The following is a 20689-nucleotide window of genomic DNA, read 5'->3' as shown; positions in this document are numbered from 1 at the left end:
TTGCTCATCACTCCCAAGTACCAGTTTCTGACAGGCTTAATCCTTGACAAACACCAGTCCTTGGTACGTAAATTTACAGAGAGACAATCATTAAGCAATAAGCAGTTCGTTCTCTATATAAATACTCTGGTGATTTTGAAACTTCAGCCTTGGTCATGGCATGGTCCTTGAGCAAACGCAGCTCGGGAAAGACAGCGCGACACACCAAGTGGGGTAAATGAGCATCGTGCCTAAGGCTAGTGGAGAACAGAAAAAACATTGTAAAACTTGCCATTTTCAATACTGTACTGCATTACTGTTGGCATAACCAACTAGTGTTTTGGATGACAAATGGAGCTATTGGTATACACAGGGTTAAAGAAAACAAATACTGTAAAACTTACTTCATGGGGTAGCTGCTTTTGGATATAATGAAGTGTGCTGGACATATCAGATCAGGCAGTAAACACCTAAAAGTTGCTGTATTTTGGTCAAAGCAAAGGTGTTTGTCATTGCCTTTATTGCCGTGCTTTCCTCTTTCATACATGTTTTACATAGGGCATTCAAAATAATTTTGTAAAAGATTAATACTTCCAGAACTTCAGTTCTACAGCAAATCTACAACTGTATCGTGGGGTTTATTCTCAATTACAGTAAAAAGTCGGTGTGATTTTTTAGTAAATGTTTTTGGTTTTATTCACTAATGAGGCCTGTGTTGCCCTCTGCTGACAGTAAACTGAACTTACCGAATAATTTTTCAGCGTGAATATCGTGTACAGCAGACACACCTCTTTTGCCCTATTTTCACATAATGAACATCACCAGTACTAATCACAAAGAAAAAGAAAGCCTTGCATTGTTATATAGGATGTAAAAAATCATGTAAGCAATTTGTTAAATTACTGTAATGACCCAGTGATCCGTGTTCATTATTGAGTGGTGTCAAACCTTTCCTTGCTAGTGCTGCAGTGGTTGTATTATGCACTGATAACAAAGAACCCGAAATGATTGCTAATTCTGCTTAATACTCTACTCGCAATGTATTTGTGCCAAGCTCACAAATTCGTCAGTGACTGAATGTGTGGTGTGATGGTCAGCCCTGGCTAGCTGGAGGCCACAGTTGAGATCGGGCTTCCTTTTTGCCTCTTCTTTGTGGCTCATACGGCAACAAAGATAGCGAAAGCTATCCCAAAGAGTCCATAGTTTTATGAAACAGGAGATCAAGAATTGGAAGCAGATGACATGACTTTACAGAACTGGCACAAGAAAATAGCAGCAGAACAGGAATGCAGTCCAAGCCTTCCAGGTCCAAATGTGGCATGTCCTCCAATGGCCTGTCTTGCGTATTTTTAAGTATTTTTGCAGCATACGTATGTCATGAGCTCAGCAGCAGCTATCATTGCAACATTCAAGAGTTCGCAGTTTAGTCTCAGTTTGGGGCTCCGAGGGTAAGACTTTTGAATGCTAGTTTTCTTTAACCTCTCTCTATCTGTACAGTTGTGAGCACAGTACACGTAGGATTCCTTATATCCTCAGCTGAAAGTGCCTTGCCTACTGCAGAGGCACAGAGCTCCCTCGTCAGGAAGGCACAAGGAGCGTGACTTGCTCCTCGTGATTAGCCCTCCTTTGAGCAGGGGTCAGAACTGAGGATGCCTCTCCTGGACACGGGTTCCTTACTTAAAGGACTGCTGGGGCGTCTCCATTAAATCGTTTTCAATCTAATGAATAAGGGGTCATTATTCCAGTTTCCCATTTATAAAACAGAGACAATAATGCTTTCTCAATTACCCCTGAAGTAAAACAAAACAAAAAAAAAGATAAAAATTATATACGCATTATATTCATACATATGTGTATATGTGTGTAATGATATATATGTATATCTTTGTGTTTGCATGGTTTTTTAGGATTAAATCAGCGCTACTCTAACAGCAACAACTTCCTTGAGACTTCAGGATTGGCTGTGATAAGTATCTGCTTCTCTAAAAACACAGGCTTCTATTCAACAGTGAGATATTCTGCCAGCTGATAAAGTGTTAAATATCCACAGAACTAGCTGGAAAAATGCTGGTTAAACAATGTTCATCATAAGGTTATTGCACAGAATAGTATCAGTTTCAAATAAGCTTCCCTAAAAAAAAAATTTTTTTTCTGAAACAATGGTTCTATTTAAAGAAAAACAAAATTAAAAAAAATGGCTGGGTATATTTATTCTATGAAATTATTTTTTATATTTTTTATTTTATTTTTAAAATTATGTCATATCATAATGTCATATCAGGCTGCTATTTTATCACGTAATTTAATGCTTTGTCATATAGTCCCACAATGGTACAACACATCATTTTGGACATACTATAGAAATTTAACATTTCTGAGTTTAAATGAGCTGTAGGTTTGCATTTTCCACATGTGATCTACATAAAAGACAACGTTAGCATAAGAACGCATGTTAACAGTTCTGGCTTGACATCAAGCAGGAAACATCTTGCAAAATTGCCACAATTATTACTTTATTTATTAACTTACACCTGTATCTATGAAGGAGATCACAGTCACTGAAAGTAGAACAGTGATACGCAGTTTCTTTCAATGAAATAAAAAGCTTTTTTTACCAGTTTTGAAGATGTTGTGTGTTGATAACACATTAGCAATGAAATATTGCAGAGATGTACTCCCATTCATAAAATATTTGTAATGTAGTTATTTGAAACAAAATATGTGTGAGTTCCCTTAAAGTCTTCTTTCTTCAATTTGTTTTTCAAAGGATAAGCTTTAGTCTCTCCTTTTTATTGTCCGTTCTTGGAATTGTAACAACTGCCTCTTCAGAATAGCTCAGGCAAAACGTGTTGTGGCGGGAAGGACTGACGGACAGGCGTTTCCTCTAAAATCCCTGGGTACAGGCATGGGAGCTGTGGTTTGAGCTTTCTGAAACCTTGTGCACAGGTAATGGCAGCAGCTGTTCCTTACGAAGTGGAATCAAGGAAATTGTACCCTCCCTCAAAACCTGAAGGAGAACTGGTAAATGGTCACTTGCTAGAAATGCTCCTAGACAGGGAGGCAAAGTCAATGTCAGCTCTTCATACACCAGCATAAATCACAGTGTCAGTAATGAAATCAGATGAGTAAAAGATTTACATAAACATGGCTGAGAACAGAATGTGTCTCTGTATCTTCAGCAAAAAGCTTGAATGCCAAAGTTGTGATAGATGATTAAAAAATGTTCTTGCCTCCTGACTGAAAATCAACGAAAGGCAGAATTACAAATATCATTATTAAAAGTACCATTAATCCTATAGAGAACCATCATCTTTTTTGATTTATACCTCATGAAGCCTTTTTTTATAGGTTTGTAAAGCACTGAATTGGCCACAGGATAGTTTCCTATTAAATCTCCATACTAATATGACTGTGAAGACAAAATGAAAGGAGACGACAGTTCAGAAACACTTATTAGCATGGCTGAATAAAGTGGATTTGTTCAGACTTATTAACATTTTCTGGCACTGACTTTAAAACCTGATTTTTATATTTCCTGCCTAGGAAGAATTAGATCACATTATCCTTGAAAATCTAGAAAATCAATAATTATTAATCATGGCACTGACCTAGTAAAGACAAGGACGTCAGATGGCCTAGTGCTCATGTTTTGGGTTTGTGTGGCGGGTTTTTTTGGTAGTGGGAGAGGGGCTGCAGGGGCAGCTCCTGTGAGAAGCTGCTGGAAGCTCCCCCAGCTCCGAGCCGGACCCGCCGCTGGCCCAGGCTGAGCCCGTCAGGGACAGTGGAAACACCTGTGGGAGAGGAGGAGGAGGAGGAGGAGGAGGAGGAGGAGAGTTACTGAGCAACTGTGCAAGAAAATGGGATGCGAAAATTAATTGTGGGTGACTGCAAAGCAGTGGACTAGGAATAAAAAAATCTTCCTTATATCTATGTAGTCAGTGGCTCCAAGTTAGCTCCTACCTCTAAGGAAGATGATCTGAGAATGATTGCATTTTGCTTTGAAATGCTCACTTGCACTCAAAAAGACAAAAAAAAGCACATCAAGCATGTAAATGCCCCATGTCCATACCCAATTCCCATATATTTTTCCCATATTTCCTGTACTGACATTGCTGTCCACCCTGTTCTGCAGCGGTGGAACACAGGACCACTTTGTAGTTGATTTACTTGCTGGTTCCTTCAGGAGAAGAGTCAGTGGACTTACGGGTGGTCATCACAGTTTGGGATCTCTCTTCTTTGACATCTAGTTACTACTTCAAGAACACTGTGTGATGGCCCTCAGACAGGAGGCAGCTCGTCTAAGGTATCCTTGATTGCTAGAAGCTTCCCCGGAGCTTCTGTTTTCTCAACAGTTGTATAATGCGTACTTCCTGAAGAGCTGGGGTTTGGAAGGAGGAGGATCACAGAGACTGAATGTCTAACTTTGTTAAAATCAAACTTTAAAGTCAGGTATTTGAGAGGTTAATAACTATCGAAATTAGAAATTCTTTTCCATCAAAAATCTTTTGCTGTGATGAGCTTTTATGTAACAGTACACATATGTCCTAATAAATTATTATCCACACTTTCTTGTTATTTACATTTTCATTAATATATTGTCATGAATTTCAATACCGCCAGTACACAGCAAGTGTATGACTCTGTCCTAAAAAATATAGCAATTATGAAGTAAATATGAGTGGCAATCAGTCATTGAAAGCATCTCTCCATTACCTTCATCTTTATGATCCTGAAAAATTGCGGTGGGGAATCTGTATTTAATGTATAAAAGTAACACCTAATAGCTGGAAAATGTTTTAAGTTCCTTTCAGTTGCAGGTTACAAGATAATCATCTTGTGGGAACATGCCTCAGCATTTCCATGTATTCACGGCTGACGAAATGTCTCCTTTAATTCTTTTGGCAGATGAAGAAAAGTGATCGAAACCTTTTGTTATACAACCTTCAAGATTAAGTGATCACATCTGTTGAGTAGTTTTTGAAGGATGTAGTATAGATTTGGGTAATTGGCTAGAAGCTCTTTTTTTCCATTAATTTGTAGGCAGAGTGCTGTCTCCCAAGTTTATTATCAGACTTAAGAGTTGCAAATGATGTTATCAAAGTTCAAGCCACTTGATTATAGCATACTTGTAACATTTTCAAATACTCCCAGTGCAGTTTCCTTGCTGTCTAAAATAATCAAGCAGATAATGGTTTTCACATTTCACAGTAATGGAAAACTGTCAGGAACATTTTGAAGCATTAATGAGTGTGGGCATAATATGCCCTTTAACTGTTTTCATCTGAAGGAGAAACATGTAGCTTTTGCCCTGAGCAGTTGCATCTTTTGAATGAATGTTGCACACAATACCAGTTAATTTGCTGATGCACTGATGTGGTTTATACGAGTGTCTATACATAATGGATTTATTTTGTTGCTTCTGCAGAAGCTATCTTTGAATTTATTCACAACAAAAAAGGTTTCGGTTTTGCTCTTCAGATCGTATTATGGTAGAATTATTTTTATGATCTGCTGTGATGCAAGCTATCTTGTGTCTGACAATCTATTGCAAACAAATGAGAAACAACTTCTGCATCTACTACAGAAAGCCTTATGGCAGCTACTGCAGTCTGTACTGATCTCTGCAAGTAATTTTCTTACTCATTCCATGGAATGAAAAATCCTTTCTTTTTGTCTTGTCTTTTGGATGGGATGCTACTACTAAAGTAATTGTCACAGTCGTGATTCATGGTGGGCTACGATTCAACCAACAACGAATGAATGTCAGCATATCTGGCTCCATATCAGACCATGTTCATTGTGTTTACTCTCTATTGTTTGTGTATTGAGCAAATAATCTTTAGATATTATGCCTTCCACGGGCAGTATTTATCTTTGCATGCCAAATAACTGCACGTGCAATAAATGCCTAGCTGTACTTTTTTAGGTAGACTCAGTTTGCTCCACATACATATTTCAAATATATCATTTGCACTCTAAATGCTCAAGACTGTAATGATTCTTAGGCTTCTTAGGCTTTAGGGGCACTGTGTATGTGTAAATTATTGCTGTTTGAAGCTAGACAGAATTTGATTTCAATAAAATTGATCTTTCATTTTCTCGGTCTTCAGTAAGGGTAGTTCAACTTCAGAGAGTCAGATGAGGAGGAGTGAGTCCAGAAAAATACTTGTTTCACTTTTCTGCCTCATTGTGACCAGGTTCTTCAGGCATCCTGAGATCACAGTCAGCATCCCATCCGCTACTGAGGGAACTTGCCCCTCACTTTGGAACTCCCAGGGTCTTTGCTCTGAGAATAAAGAGAGTTTGGTTTTCTCAAGTCCTTTTGCCGAAGTTTGAAGAGACATAGAGGGACTCAAAACAAAGATATTTTTTTTCAGTTGAATAAGAAGGAGCCTTATTGTGTGACCACTGCCTGCTGGAAAATGAAAACCGTTCTTTCACACCTCTGGGGGGTAAAGTAGGCCTGCAATCCAGCAGGCACCAATTTGTTCCTGAAGGTCAGTACATAATGTGAAGTTTCATAAGTGTCTTTTTTTAAGTATCAGTTGGTAACATCGTCTGTTAATGATGAACATTAAATGCTTATAACACTATAAAGGGATAATTTCTAAGTAGTGATTTGTGTGACTCTCTGGCAGGTACACCCGCCCCGACAGGAAACAAAACTTCTCCGGGCAGGGAGGAGAGGGGGAAAAAACCCCAAACCCCCGAGGCCGCAGGTTGAAAATGGAACTGACAGGTCTGACACGCGCAGGTAGACGAAGTGTTGACCTTTTGGCCAATGGGGATTAAAACGACCCCGGGTCAGACGCGACAAGGGTCTAAGCGGGGTCCCGCCGGAGGACGTTTTGAGTCTGTCGGTCCTCCTCGGAGCAGCGGGTCTGCAGCCGGGGACTCTGCCCTTGGGTCGGGACGCTGCCCTAGGTAGCTCCTCGAGGCTGAGAGCCTCCCTCATCTTTTAGGCGAGCGATATGCGCATTTTGAGTCATCGGTTTTAAGTCTTAAGAATTCTTAAGTCGGCTGTGTGGTACTAATTCCCCTTACATCATTGAGCCTGTGGTTCACAAATGTTACTGGAGTTCTAACTAACTTTTTACTGAAGAATAAATCTGACTTTTAACACCTGTTGAATTTGATTGTGTGAGCCTCCGTAACAGACTCAGACACTGATGACAAACAAGATATTTTACATACTTTATTAGTAATGAAAATACTCCTCAAAGACATGACTCCACTTACAACTTGCGTAGCTCCATCAAGAAGGAAATAAAGCTTCTCTCTTTCCTCTTACTTGAATAGGTTGAATATCTACACACTAAGTAGGAAGTTAAAATTACGTCACCAGAAGTAGTAACATCCTCTTAAATACTGCTTCATGTTCTCGTAGAGTAGAAGAAATGAAATAGAAGACTTAAGAATAGCCTTGAAAAGAACTTCAAGGAATAAAAGTATGTAGAATTTGTAAAAAAGCTAGACAAATAATACTTCAGAAACCCTGACCTTGAATTATAAAATACAGTAGTGCTACACTCAAAGCATGTATTAGAATAACTCATAAAAAATTGTACTCTGCATGTCAGTTTTTCTCTTTTCATTGCTGCATTAAATTCAAGGCACAGTCTTTATGGTTTTGTTTTTTTATAAAGAAAATGATACAAAAATACACTACTAGTAAGGCAAATATTAAAAATAGGATTAAATCCAGTATACTCAAATATCCATTATCAGGTATCTTCTGGGCATAGACCAGAAATTAGTATAACATTGTCCACTGCAATTTCTCCAGTTTTGCCCTTCCCACGTTCTGATTCAAAAGTGACCTGTCATAAGAAAAGAGATGTATTAACAGTGAAAATGTAGTTTATCCAACCGTTTAGCAACTCTTAATTAGTTATAGTGCTATGTCTGAGGAATGTTTTATCACAATACAGGACTTAATGACTTAAATCCTTGCTGGTTTTAGTGTTTCTGTGCATTATTGAACTAGACTGATAATCCTCTGCACAGATTTACAATACCAAATGGATTCCTTTAACAAGATTACTTATTTTCATTGACAAAATGCAAATTGAGTTAAATCCTATTACAATAGTGTAGTTTTATCACAGTATGTAACGTTGGTGCACTCCTTTTCTTGAAGACATTACAACTGTTCATTTTCCATCTATTTCGATCCTTGGGTTTTGGGTGTATATACTATATATATATTTATTCTTTCTCTATATATAGTATAGTGTGTATACTATATATGGAGAGTATGTTCATTTTTATGAATAGGATGCCTGGGCTTTTATTTTATAGTCTGATTCTCATCTGTGTAAGGGTTTTTCTACATCTTTCCAGTAGTGCAAAGAACCTTGAAAGAGCTTGCATTTCATTTATACTCCCAGTATTCAGTTATACAGTAGAAGCCTTTACACAGCACTGAAAATGTTCAGTCACATAAATGAAAACCAGGCCCTAGCATTTCAAGGAGAAACTTGCTGAATCCCTGATGGAGGCAGTTTTCTGTGCACAGTGTTCCCTGTTGGCTAGTATGTCCTGCTCCTAGGGCGAATGCCCATCCTTGATTATACATGATGTGTCCTTTTGCACTAATTACCTGGTTTAGTGTGGTTTGAGAGCATCCTCTTCTATGAAACAGGGATAATTTTCATTTTTCCAGGAATATATATATGCTTCTCTTGCATGAGATATTAAACAGAGATTTTCATTGTTTGTGTTAATTTATGATCTGATGCAGTTTTTACAAAATGACAGGATTACTGGCATCAATGTTCTAACCAACTGGGGTAATTCAGTTCTGAAATTACAGCCAGTAATAACTTCTGCCTCCTAAAATCAGTGTTCCCATTTCCCCTTTCAGATAAGCCTTTCAATTGCCAGTAAGCTATGCCTAGAAAACAGTTGGTGGAACACTTGAGGATTCGGAAATTAAGCTGTTGATTAGGGTATTTGGCTTATAAATTGTGTTATACTTACACTGTTGGTTGTTTCAGCCCCCTGAAATATCTCTACTTTTCCAGTTCTCCACCTTTCATCTTTTCCTTTGTTCTGCTCCCAGACAGGAGCAGTTTTTTTGTTTGCCAGGAACACTCGAAGTTTCCCCACTCTCTCACCAGCAAGCCGATAACTGAAAATCAAGCAGTAGCTGCTCTTCGGTTTGAGGTCGGTGAGGAGAAGTTTTAGACGCCCCATATCCTTCTTGTGCCCCACAAAAGCTGGAACTGCCATGTAGTACCCATCACCTTGTAACAAAAAAAAAAAAAAAAGGAAAATGCATCTTTAACGGACTTGTGTTATTTATTAGCAAATTGAACACATATTTGCTAAGAAAATACGTGGAAGCTGTGTTACTGGAATAATTTAAAATCGGACTGGAGAAAAGCAGCAGGGAAGTGTACTTTTCAAGGAATAAGCTTCTCTGATCTGGAAGTCAGATTTACAGACGAGATGAGTTCATATTTCACTGGCAGTTACAGTCATTCTTCCTTGCGCTACCTTTCAAAGGCAAAACCATCTCAGTTTTTCAAATGCAACAGCCTGAAACGTGCTGCTGCGCCTCTGTGGTCAGACCATTTCCACTGTCCTCTGCAGTGATGACAAACTCATAAAGGAACTGATAACTTATTCCCCAAACCCTGGAGGACCAATGAAATTATGGAGACACACAAAGTGATAAAGGGCTAAAACATCTGGGCCCATAAATAAAGTCATAATCAGCAGATGTAAGTTTGGGGAGACGGGGTAAGGTCAGGGTAAGGTCTTCCTGGAAGTGACAGCACAGAGAAGGGACTTGGGGAAAAGGAAATATACGGAGCAGGAGAGGAAGGATTAGTGAAGAAAGACTGGGATGGAAAGACTGTGAGGGAAGAGGAAGAGATTGCCTGTGGAGGAACTGGAGCAAGCGGCCTGCAGGACCTGCAGGATCCACTGGTCCCTACTGCTGCAGCTTCTGCAACATTTCCCGTATCACGGGGGAAGAGACATCCTCTCAAACGAGTTTCTTCAGCCACCCCTTTTGATAGACACCCGCACAGCAGTCACACATCGCACCCGTGGAGCTCTTCCTCAGGTTTTAGCAGGCCTGCCATTGGTACCAGGTCAGGTATCGGTTGTTCCTGAAGAGCCCGCTGCCCTTGGCTCATTCTGAGGAATGCCATCACTGGTTTGCCTTGCAGAGTTTGAGATTTCTGAGCAGTTATCACAGTGCTCCCTAAGCCATGTGAGTGACTACACCGCCACATCCATCTAAATGGCAGATGTGTGATTAAATGCCCTGCCAGTCTTGGAGAGACACAACGCGTAACTAATAAGGTTTCCATTGTCTTGTACCTTGCAATTCCCAACAGTTATATTCTAATAATTTTTCTCATCTTTTGATTTGTTTCTGTTGAAATACATTGCTGATTACCAGTTGCCACTGGATATTTCAAAGAAACAATTTCTACTCCGAGCATTCTCTGCCTCCTTTCTTCTTTTATAAAGATAAGCCACTGATAGGAAAGCTAATTCTTGATTCTGTGTTCCCCTCTGTCCCCCCTTTTTTTGGAGGGGGTGAGCCATCAAATCAAAGCATAGCTAGAGGACAGATATTTAAATACCTCTATCTCGATCAGCAGGATTCCAGTCAAAGTCATCATCAGCATCTTGCTTCCAGTCGCAGACCCCTCGGCTGAAGCTGCAATCAACTGAAAAAGAAATGGGCAATGGAGACTCAGAGATAAGAGGAGCACTATACCATAAGTACTGATAAAAATAATTTGCTCTTTATTCACCCAGTTATTAATGTATAGGTAATTCTAAAATTATCTACTGAGTTCAGATAGTGCTGACCTAGATTAAATTGCAAAAAAGCAAAACATTAGAATTTATGTAGTAATTCTTTCTCTAACTCACAGGAAAATCTGTTGTCTTTTCACTGCCAATCTCCCATGTGCACATGAGTTTATATGCTGTGACTTCTCTATACTGAGTGCCTGCTGATCACCAAGTATAGTTGGAGGTGTTAGTTTTGAACTCTAGCATCATAAATGGTTTGGGATCTGCCAACTTTGGAGCTTTCCTCTCTCCATTTGTTACACTGCTGTAGTTGTAATCAGCTGAGATGCTTAAGCTCCAGTTCTGTCCATTGAAAGAGAGAAGCTGGCTTCCCGTGAGAGGAATACTTTAAGTAAGTCAGGAGTTGATACTCACACTACGTGGAGCTGGGAATAGCGCAAATCACTTGGCCTTTAGAGCACGCTGAAAAAGGGTGTCACCGAGAGCACACCACAGCCATCATGACTGGGCAGATGAAAAGCATTACATACACAAAGAAAGAAACACTGTGCAATGCAAGCATGACAGATCAGATTAAGAATAATACGTCAGCCATCTGAATTTCCTCAGAAAGAAGCATCCTTGTTCTTTTCATGTATTTTATCATGAGACAAAGAAGTGCAGTACATGGCATTTAGAGAGCTTTACTGTATAAATCCATTGTTTCTGAGACTACTGCTTTCTGAATTGGAAAAAAAACAGTATCTTACCCTTAATGTCAGCCAGCATATCTGTCTATTTTGTGTTGGTTTGTTTTCTTTAAGATTTGGAAGGATTTGTGGATTGGTTTTGTCCTAAAAATAATCTCAGCTACAGCCAATCCCAGCATTTCAGCCCCTGCCCACTTGCCTGGGAACTCCCCAGGAGGATGCTGCTGCCCTGTAAATGCATCAGCTCAATACAATCTCTCAGTCCCCACTTTTGGATTCTCGTTTTTTCCATGGCTCTTGTAAGCAGGTCCATGATTCTGTCCATCACAGGGAATCTGTCTCCCACCAGCAGAGGGGTAGAGTGCCCTTTGATCTGCCTTTATCCTCTGCTTTGACCAGAGCTACAAGTATATATATAGTTTCCAAGAGGCAGTGAAGCTTTCTGTTTGAAAGTGCATGAAGCAGTTTCCTAAGGCATGGCAGAAGCTTAAGTTGTGTACATAAATTGACAGGTCTTGGACCTTGTATGCTCCCCTGAGTGATTTTGCAACAATTTTTTTAATGTGGGAAAGAACAGGTAGTATCATCTTACTCTGATATCTGCAGGACTTACTGATTAAATGGGAACTATCATAAATTCATAGCCAGGCTATTTAAGATTTCAGAATAAATATTTATTCAGTCTTGCTCAGGGGAAACTCCTATTGACTTCGGACAGAGGACCAGGAGAAAAACCAAGAGAATATGGCTGAAGGACATTGCATATTGTTGCGTGCTATGCAATGCTCTTCTAACATGGTTTCATTTTATAGACTATAGAAATTACTTTATTTTTTCATTACTATGAAATAAATCATGTGAAATTCAATTACAAGTCAAGTTTCAATGCAGGGGAACTTTCTATACACGGCTTATAAACAGTTAAAGTATGTTTTGAAAAGGACACAAAAACAGCTTCTCACATTGGAACTGGCAGAACGGTTTAGCCAGATACTGTCTCTAACGCACTCACCAAACCTTTGCTTTATGTTAAAGGCTTTTAAACTGGTTCTGGCTTGGCTAATATAGGTTGTCATGAAAACACACAATACACAGGAAAATAAATACTGTAGAATAAAAATAATGTACCTTCTTGCTCTGGTCTCGACACTGGAACTTTCCTCTGTGCCAGGAGAGGGCTGAAGGCAGCTGCTTCTTTCACCTTGGGAACTAGGGAAAGCAACTTGTCAAGTGCTGAGTCATCACGGGAACAGAAGATGGAACTTTATTCCTTATACCAGTTGCCATCATTTATTTGAATAACTCAGTGTATGTGTTTTCCACTCCACCACCAAACTCACATTCCTAACCCCAGTTAGATACTAACTCTGAATTTTAAGACTTTGTTTAATTGCTGTTTTCCACAGCACTGTGCCTTCTAAGCTGTGGGCAACGGAGCTACAAGATTCACAAGGTCATAAAATGGTGAACATGGTCTTTCTTTGGCGTCGTGATCTGCTTTCCTGCTACAAAACTTCAACTAATAATCAAAGTACCTGAACTCTACCAGACAGTGAAGACAACGGCTCAACGGCTTGGCAGCACTTCGCCAAAAGCAGCCTCAAAAAATGGGTAATATCAGAGACTTCATAAAAGCTATAAACATTGGGAGTTCAAAGGCCCACAGGTCTGTATTCAGGTAAGTGATAACTGGTGCTGCTGTAACAGAAGCCCCAGGAAATTATTTTTCTGAAGCCGTACTCTCTGCTGGGGTACATGTTGTCCTGCAAAGCTGGTCAGCTCTGCTGTCTGTTGGGAAGGAAGGGTGCAGCGACTGCCCGACCTCTTCCTCACCCTCCCTGCAACAGCTGGCAAGCACAGCCTGATGTTTTGATAACCAATCCTGGTGGGAACCCCTGAACAAGTTCTTTTGTAAAAATTGGTTGACATGTCTTGTGCCAAACTGGAAGAGTCGGTACAGCAGCACAGTCAATGAATGTTAGGTGCATTCCCTAAGATACTGGCCTAAAGGAGGTAGTTACTCAAGAAGCACTGTTTTTCAGCAGCAGCCTCTGAGACCAAGGCAAAACTTCTCCCGTCTGATGAGCTACAAAGATAGAGAAGCTTGCAAACTCTTATTTACTCTAAATAATACTCTAAAATACTCTTAAGTATTTTTAAAGCTCTGTGATTAAGCTTCTTTTGTACTATTTGAAGTGATTAACAGAGAAGTGCACTCACTAAAAAAAAATTATAGTCTCAACTTCTTTGTGCAGAGCCTGTGTAAGTGACTAATCACACATGAGATAAGGGGAAGATCTGCTTTCACTGGGAGAGGATTCTATCCTTTGCAAACACATACGCAGATGATACCTATGATATATACATACACACCTATGAAAACAGAAGGAGCTGAAATGTGCCATTTTAGAGGAGGAGTGAGGGAGGATCCTTTGGTTTACTGCTTACAGAAGGTGTTAGTGGAAAGCCTGACAGACTGAAGTTCACTTTTCAAGCACACCACGTGGGCAGCAACGCTAAGAAAAGCTCAGACTTCCTCAACAGTGCCAAATGATAGGAGCTATGGAAATGACTTTTCACTACTCAGCATTGTATCATACATGCTATTAGAAAGTTGCAAATGCCAAATATTTTACAAGTCATTACTTTCACATGCACGCACATTTGTTCAGAGGAAAGTTTGTTCCCATGAGTTCCACTGACCTAGGGCTTTCCATCGAAATACTGCAACATACTCACAGTCGTAAACACATACTCCGTTTTAAGAATATACTTAAAACCCACTGCAATCCAGAGCCTCCTAGCACCATAAAGACAGTGCCATCTCCTTAACCTTTCTTCTCCTTCAAAACTGTCAAAAATTGCTCTGTGTGTACACAGAGAAAACACACGCTGATGAAGAGGCCCTGGAGGCACTTCCAGAGGTGCTGAATTGAGCCAAGAAAGGAGACTCGTGCAATCTTACAAGCTTTCTGATGAATTGCCAGGAGCATGTCCTCTCTTGTTGCCCTTGCAGCCTTCCCCTCACCCAGACCATTGCTTCAATCACCTGGATAATATTCTTACTTAAGGCAAGGATTAATATATCTTTCTCCAAATTAATACATGTCTACAGATACACATTTAGGAACAGCCACATAGAGATTAGGTGTCAAGTTTACTGTCATGCCATAAAATTTGCCTCATACTTAGTGAAAGAGGCTCAGGCTGTGAAAACCCTTGCCAAAATGAAGAGAGCTATTAAAATGTGATCAGTTCTGGAAAGAGTGGAGTGGTTTAACAGAAGACAACAGCTGCCAGAATGATTTATTTATTGAGTTATTGAATTACACTTGAATTCACTTGAGGGATATACATGCAGGTGTAGCTGCAGATTCTTCAAGTGAAGAACTGTCATGCACATAAAAAAAGCCAAATTTTGTAGCCAAATCTATTTTTGTTTTCAGTGTCAGGCATTACACTCCAGTTCTCCACTTACTGGAAGGTATCAGCTGCATATTATGAGAAACTGTAAGCTTCAGCTTACAGAAAGCTTTCCAAGAAACCTTACTACTCGGAATGTGCCTACATTTTACATCAGACCATCATTGGACATAGACAGGGTCCAAAGTTTACCGCCTCCTAAGTACTAAGCAGGAGTCAGGATTGCTCTTTTCAGCTCTTCTGCTGTCAAGTGGTGCTTGCAGAAAGGCAGGCCTTGTCTCATGTTCCCTAAGAACATACTGTCACCAACAAAAGCTCATATACGTCCCACTTCAGGGACAGCAGAGTCTATCCTTCTTTCTGTACTGCTAGTGCCCACCCATCTACTTATCTGCAGCACTAGGTACTATATAATCTCTACATATAAAACCCTTTGTACCATGGTGCCATACATTCTAAACTGTTGATGTCATCATGATACTCTTAGAGGTAAGATAGGTTGATCTTATCAGCAGGAATTAGTGGCAGAGAGAACTAATGCCCAGGTCTTCGGTACCTGTGTAACTAACTACCCCCAATTTCCATAGGATTTGTGTCTATGAATGTCTATGATGAGCTGAGCGTCAATAAACTGGTGATGTTCTGATCCTGAGAACAGCCACCGTGTTGGTGACACAGGTTCTTGCATCTGCAAGAAATTCAGTGTTGCTATCTGTGACATGTGTCTGAGTAATGCCCCTGTTCTGAGGAGGGGGAATCTCTGAGCTATGTTAGATGCAGTTTGTCAATTGTATTATATATCAGGAACTGCAGCAAGGAAAGAAACTCTGCAAAATAGAACAGCCCCAGCCAGCTCTGTCTGGCTGAAAGTACTTCCCTAAAAATAATAGGACTCATATAAAACGACTCTGAAACTACTGAGGATGTCTGCAATCATGGAAACACTTCTTAGCAATAACCTCAGAAAATGAGAAAGTAGTGCTGAAAAGAAGCATTCAGACATTGTTCTAGTATAAACGTGGCTAAATAGAGTGCCATGAAGGGGGTTTAGAAACACATTTATACATGAAACTAGAATTCCACTTTAAAACCACCAGGCTTACAGGGAGTGCTGCGCATAATGGAATAGGTGAGGTTTGAGAGCCACCTCCTAGCCATCCCCCTGCCCGGGGACCTTCAGACAATAAAGTAAAGAAAGATAACAGACTGCCACTAAAAAACACAGCAAAAGAGCTAGTTAGGTTCAAGCATATTCTTTCGTACAGCGCACAGCAGTGTCCTCCTAGAAGTGCAGGCAGACACCAGTTCACTCCGCCTGTCAAACAGGTTTGCTGGCACGGGTCTGCCAGTTGCACCAGCTCTGACTGCATGAGTTCTTGTTGGGAGCTGGCTTGCACATGGCTTGCTTGGAGCACAACTGGAGTGAGCTCAGGTCTGCCTGAAAAGTACCACGAAGACAGACCCTCAAGCCTGACTGTATGTCAAATAAGGGCCAAAGAGATCATGAAAGCAATAGGAAGCTTGAGGAGCACATCTGGAAAAGCACTGCTTGGACTGAGCTGCAATATTAAAAGGTTCAAAGTGAAAAATAAATTAAAAAAAAGAAGCCAAAATCCCAAACCCAACAAGCAGAGCTCAGTAGAATAGGTCTGTGGAGCACTGTTATATGGGCACCCTTCAGAAACAGTACAAAAGCACCGGTAAGTGACTCTGTGGTGCTAAAGGAGCTTACTGAAAACACTGATAGATCTTCCTTTATGTGCACTTGGTTTCACCTCTCTGGTTTGCCAACTACTGTATATATTTTGTCAACTGCTGTATATAAAATTACTTATAGTGCATTTGGAAATGATGTTTTTTGTCTGAAAAAATATGGCTTGGTTTATAGCTTGGAAGTAATTTTCTATTTGTCTGCAGTAATGCATGTGCTGTCCTTAAAGCTTTAATTCCTTTTTTTTCCCTGTTAGTGGGATTGTATTCCTTATAAATCATCTGTGGCATTACACTGAGCTTTTGCTGAGGCAGCTATACTGGAAGAACAGGTATATAGTAGAATATAAGCACCCATGTGTTTAAGTGTGCTAGCTGTGGGCAATGTGGTATATTTTTATTTCTTGTTATAGCTGTTTGATTTTTCTCTCCCCTGGAAAATGCCTATGCCTGGTTTTGCCTAGGTAGTCTACTTAGTCTAAATGTAAAAATAGCATGCAAAATTTGGGAAAAGTAACTCACTGTTAGTAATTCTAACATGTAGAATTCTAAAGTGTCTGAAACTGCAGCATGTGGAAACTCTCACAAAAATGGTACTCGCTGTCTTTCTAACACTGCTCTCTGATGTTCAAAGACTATAAAAAACCCCCAGAAAACCACAGTGGGTACTGTAAAAAATTCAAGCAGAATATAAGAGGTAGTAAAATGAAGACTGGCTTACCATATATACACTATATCACTATGTAGGACTCAAAGGCATATACCACATCTCTGCTACCACATCCTCCTCTGAAAGAATTACCTTTGCCAGATGTCTGACATCTTTTAAGCCTTTTGTCTATAGCTGTGGACTGAGCATTATTCGCTCACACAGTGGTGTAATTATCAGAAAAGAATAAGATTATGAGCAAACATCCTGATTAACTGAGGGAGTGCTCTTGTTCAGAATGAAGAGCCTAGAACCCATAAGGGCAACAGTCCACTTTTAGTATTGCCAAATAAATCAGAAAACCAAAACCTCTTTATCATTCCAGCTGGCTGCATGATACTACAGGAGTGTTTTAAGCGTGATATAAGTTTCATAAACTGATAAAGTACAGAATATGGAATTTAGTTACAGTTGGCAATACCATTCTGGATTATGAATGGTATACGAAAAGCACTGAAAGGTTAGAAGGTGACAGAATTAAGGTTGTGCACTATAAATTCACCTCTAGCTTGAGTGTAGCAGCTGTACAGTCATTGCTTATATAACCAAGCACTTTGGTCCACCTCTTTCTGTCTTCTTCCATGTACAAAAAGGACATTTCTCGCACAGCAAGGAGCTTTCCAAAACTTTGGTTTACTCTCATTTCCTATACATCTGCAATTTCTGCAATCAATAGGACAGAGTCCTATTCATTACACTGCACCTTTCACAGCAGGACAGGTCCTTCCTTCACACTGAACAAGATAAGGATCCCATGGAAAATAGGCATTTAAAGTCATTACAGACTGTATCATAAGAAAAATATCTTAGTTTTCACTGATGACCTTAATTTTGACATTTCTTAAATGTTGGGGGCTTCACTTTGCTATCTTTAACTACTGTGTTTTTAAAAAAAACTGAGTAGTAGTTTTCATGAAGGTCCTGTATTTTGATAGTTGGCCTATTTTAATAATTTCAATCTCCGTATAATAATTACTTTTTTCCTGACAGTATTTTTCTGTGGCTCCCTATATATTTATTATGTAGTAAAACTACTATGATAAAACAATACATAAATTTTAAAATAATAATTAGGATCTCTGAAAAGTGTGACCTATCCATTTTTCCTAATTAACTACTCTTCCTGGAAGACAAACAATACCAATATTAATAATACAAAAAGCAGATGCTATGTGAATACTTGAGGGGATTATATGGATGAACTTAATGTGGTAGTAAAGGAATCACTGCTAATTAGACATCAGCAGAGGAGGAAAAAAACTGATGTGTAAATTTACGAGCTGTAAATTTGAGCTAATCATGTACTCCAAAGGATCATTCAGTATCATTAAAAATGAAAGTGTTTTTAAAGCCAAATGTTCAAGCAATTAAGTGCCTAAATCATGACTGAATTTTTATAATTACAAGGATCAAGTATAGCATATTGAAATGTAAAAGGAAAGGAAACACTGTTAACATAAGCAACCCATCCTGAAAGAAAAATGCGAATGGAACAGTGCCTTAAGTCCTATACACAGTTGGTATCAAACAAGAAAGCCGTAAATCATACAGGGTTCACATACTTAAGGAAACTACATCTTGGGCATACTAGTATCCCTGTATCAATAAGCACCCAACCTTCTGCCAGTATCCCCTGGCAAAATAAAATCTCTCCAGCATGTTCAGCATAAAATCCCTTATATTAATAATGGAAAATTCCAGCCAAATGTGACTGGAACAAAGGCAGCATAGGCAAAAATACAGATAAAACACAGTGCTTTAATGTTTTCAAGCAATAATATTCAGTGCTGTCACTGCTGTCAGTTGTAGTGGCAATTTTGTAGAGACAAGTAGTCTCTGCCTAGCCCAGGTATACGGTGTTCAAATGTCCTGGTTTGGTTGAGAAAATCCTTGAAAAAGAATCTTACCAAGCATCATGACAAAAATCTCTTGTATATTGTTTGGCTTGTCCTATGGACAGAGGATTTTCCCCGTGTGCCCTCACTCAAACTGAAGTCTGGGAGATGAATGCATTCCAAATAGCGTAGCACCGAGTACTCAAAGGGAAGGTTACATGATCCACCCTTTGCAGTCGCGTCACGTCACGTAGCCCGGGACAGCGTGTCCGCATCTGTCTTGTCTCGGGGAGCCCAAACCCAGACGCAGCGCCTCAGATGTGGCCTCTGAAGCGCCAAATAGAGGGGAAGAACCGCTTCCCTTTTTCTGCAAAGCCTCTTCCTAAGCAGTCCCCCCATGTCCGTAATGGTGCACGAGGCTTTTCTCTCCCCTTGCATTTGCTTTTGTTGAACTTCACAACGTTCCTGTCAGCCCATTTCCACAGCCTGGCCAGGTCCCTCTTAATAGCAGCGCTGCCCTTGAGCGTACGGGTCGCTCTCCCCGGTTTGGTATTGTCAGCAAAATTGAAATACGCCATAAGCACTCACTGTTAATATTTGCAGGAAGGGGGGAGGTTGGTGAAAAAAGCCCTGACTTCACCCTGTTTGTCAGCTCACTAGCATAATTTGGGGAAGCCGTGTTAGTCTATACCCTTAGCCTGAACTGAAAAAGGCCAATTACTGCTGAAAACCAAAAAAAGGCAGTTTCAGGAGAACTGTGCCTTTGGCAAAGAAGTATTCTCAAATGTATTTAGATGAATAATCACATTTTTTCTTGGCTTTCTTACAGTAGCAATATTATAGACCATTTTTTCCAAAGGACTTTAAAATGATCTTTCCTTTAAAAAAATTATGTATCTTTTCAAATCAAAGAGCAACAATTTGAATGCTAACTTAAACTTCATTTGTGTTCATTTTTATCATTATGAAATATGGTGCATAATTTTAATTCTTGTGGGATAGTATTTATTATTTTTCTATACTTCTGAAAAGAGAGAGTATCATGAATAAACTATTAGCAGGGTGTATTTTTCACATTACATGTTTTTGCCACTACCTTCAAGAATGTTTGTCTGAGCCAGATGTACAAAAAACCAATTAAAATGCAGCTGAAAACTTTAAAGAACACAGCAAGAAACTGCATAGCATACAAGATAATAGTTGGAAGGAAAGACCTGAAAGCAGACTGAGGAACCCTCTGTCAATCTTCCTGATAAATGACTAATGTCAGAAATAAAGCAAGACTCCTGCTCAAATACCATCAAATGCTTTAAATTTGAGAGTGTCCATTCAGATAAACTCTCATATTTAAACAAAAGGGATAAAAAAAACCCTCTGTGATTCACAGAGTTATTTTTTAGTTGGGAATGGCATGCACAACAGTGGTACCTATTATATGGTCTATATAATTTGAAACACTAAGACACCAAAGTCTATGTTTTTCCTCTGAACAATGCACACTACTTAGGGTGATGAGTATGCCTATCATGAATCAAAGCTAATTATTGTCTTACTCATAATGA

The 20689-nt window shown here is 39.5% G+C and overlaps 1 protein-coding gene across 1 annotated transcript in view; it reads right to left on the bottom strand.

The window, feature by feature from the left end:
- Nucleotides 1-7159: 7159 nt before the first annotated feature.
- EGFL6 (EGF like domain multiple 6) overlaps nt 7160-20689 on the bottom strand; it is a 42302-nt gene continuing 28772 nt past the window's right edge. Inside the window, exons 9-12 of the mRNA XM_029999173.1 lie at nt 12579-12659; nt 10584-10670; nt 8962-9227; nt 7160-7799 (exon numbers count right to left, since the gene is read on the bottom strand). Of these exons, the coding sequence (XP_029855033.1) occupies nt 7704-7799; nt 8962-9227; nt 10584-10670; nt 12579-12659 (530 nt within the window). The 3' untranslated portion in view covers nt 7160-7703. The remainder of the gene's footprint in view (nt 7800-8961; nt 9228-10583; nt 10671-12578; nt 12660-20689) is intronic.

The sequence above is a fragment of the Aquila chrysaetos genome, chromosome 23 (genome assembly GCF_900496995.4).
Source record: "Aquila chrysaetos chrysaetos chromosome 23, bAquChr1.4, whole genome shotgun sequence".
Classification (NCBI taxonomy): Eukaryota; Metazoa; Chordata; class Aves; order Accipitriformes; family Accipitridae; genus Aquila; species Aquila chrysaetos.
The sequence above is the reverse complement of the archived record's forward strand: the minus strand, read 5'-3'. Positions and strand labels throughout refer to the sequence as shown.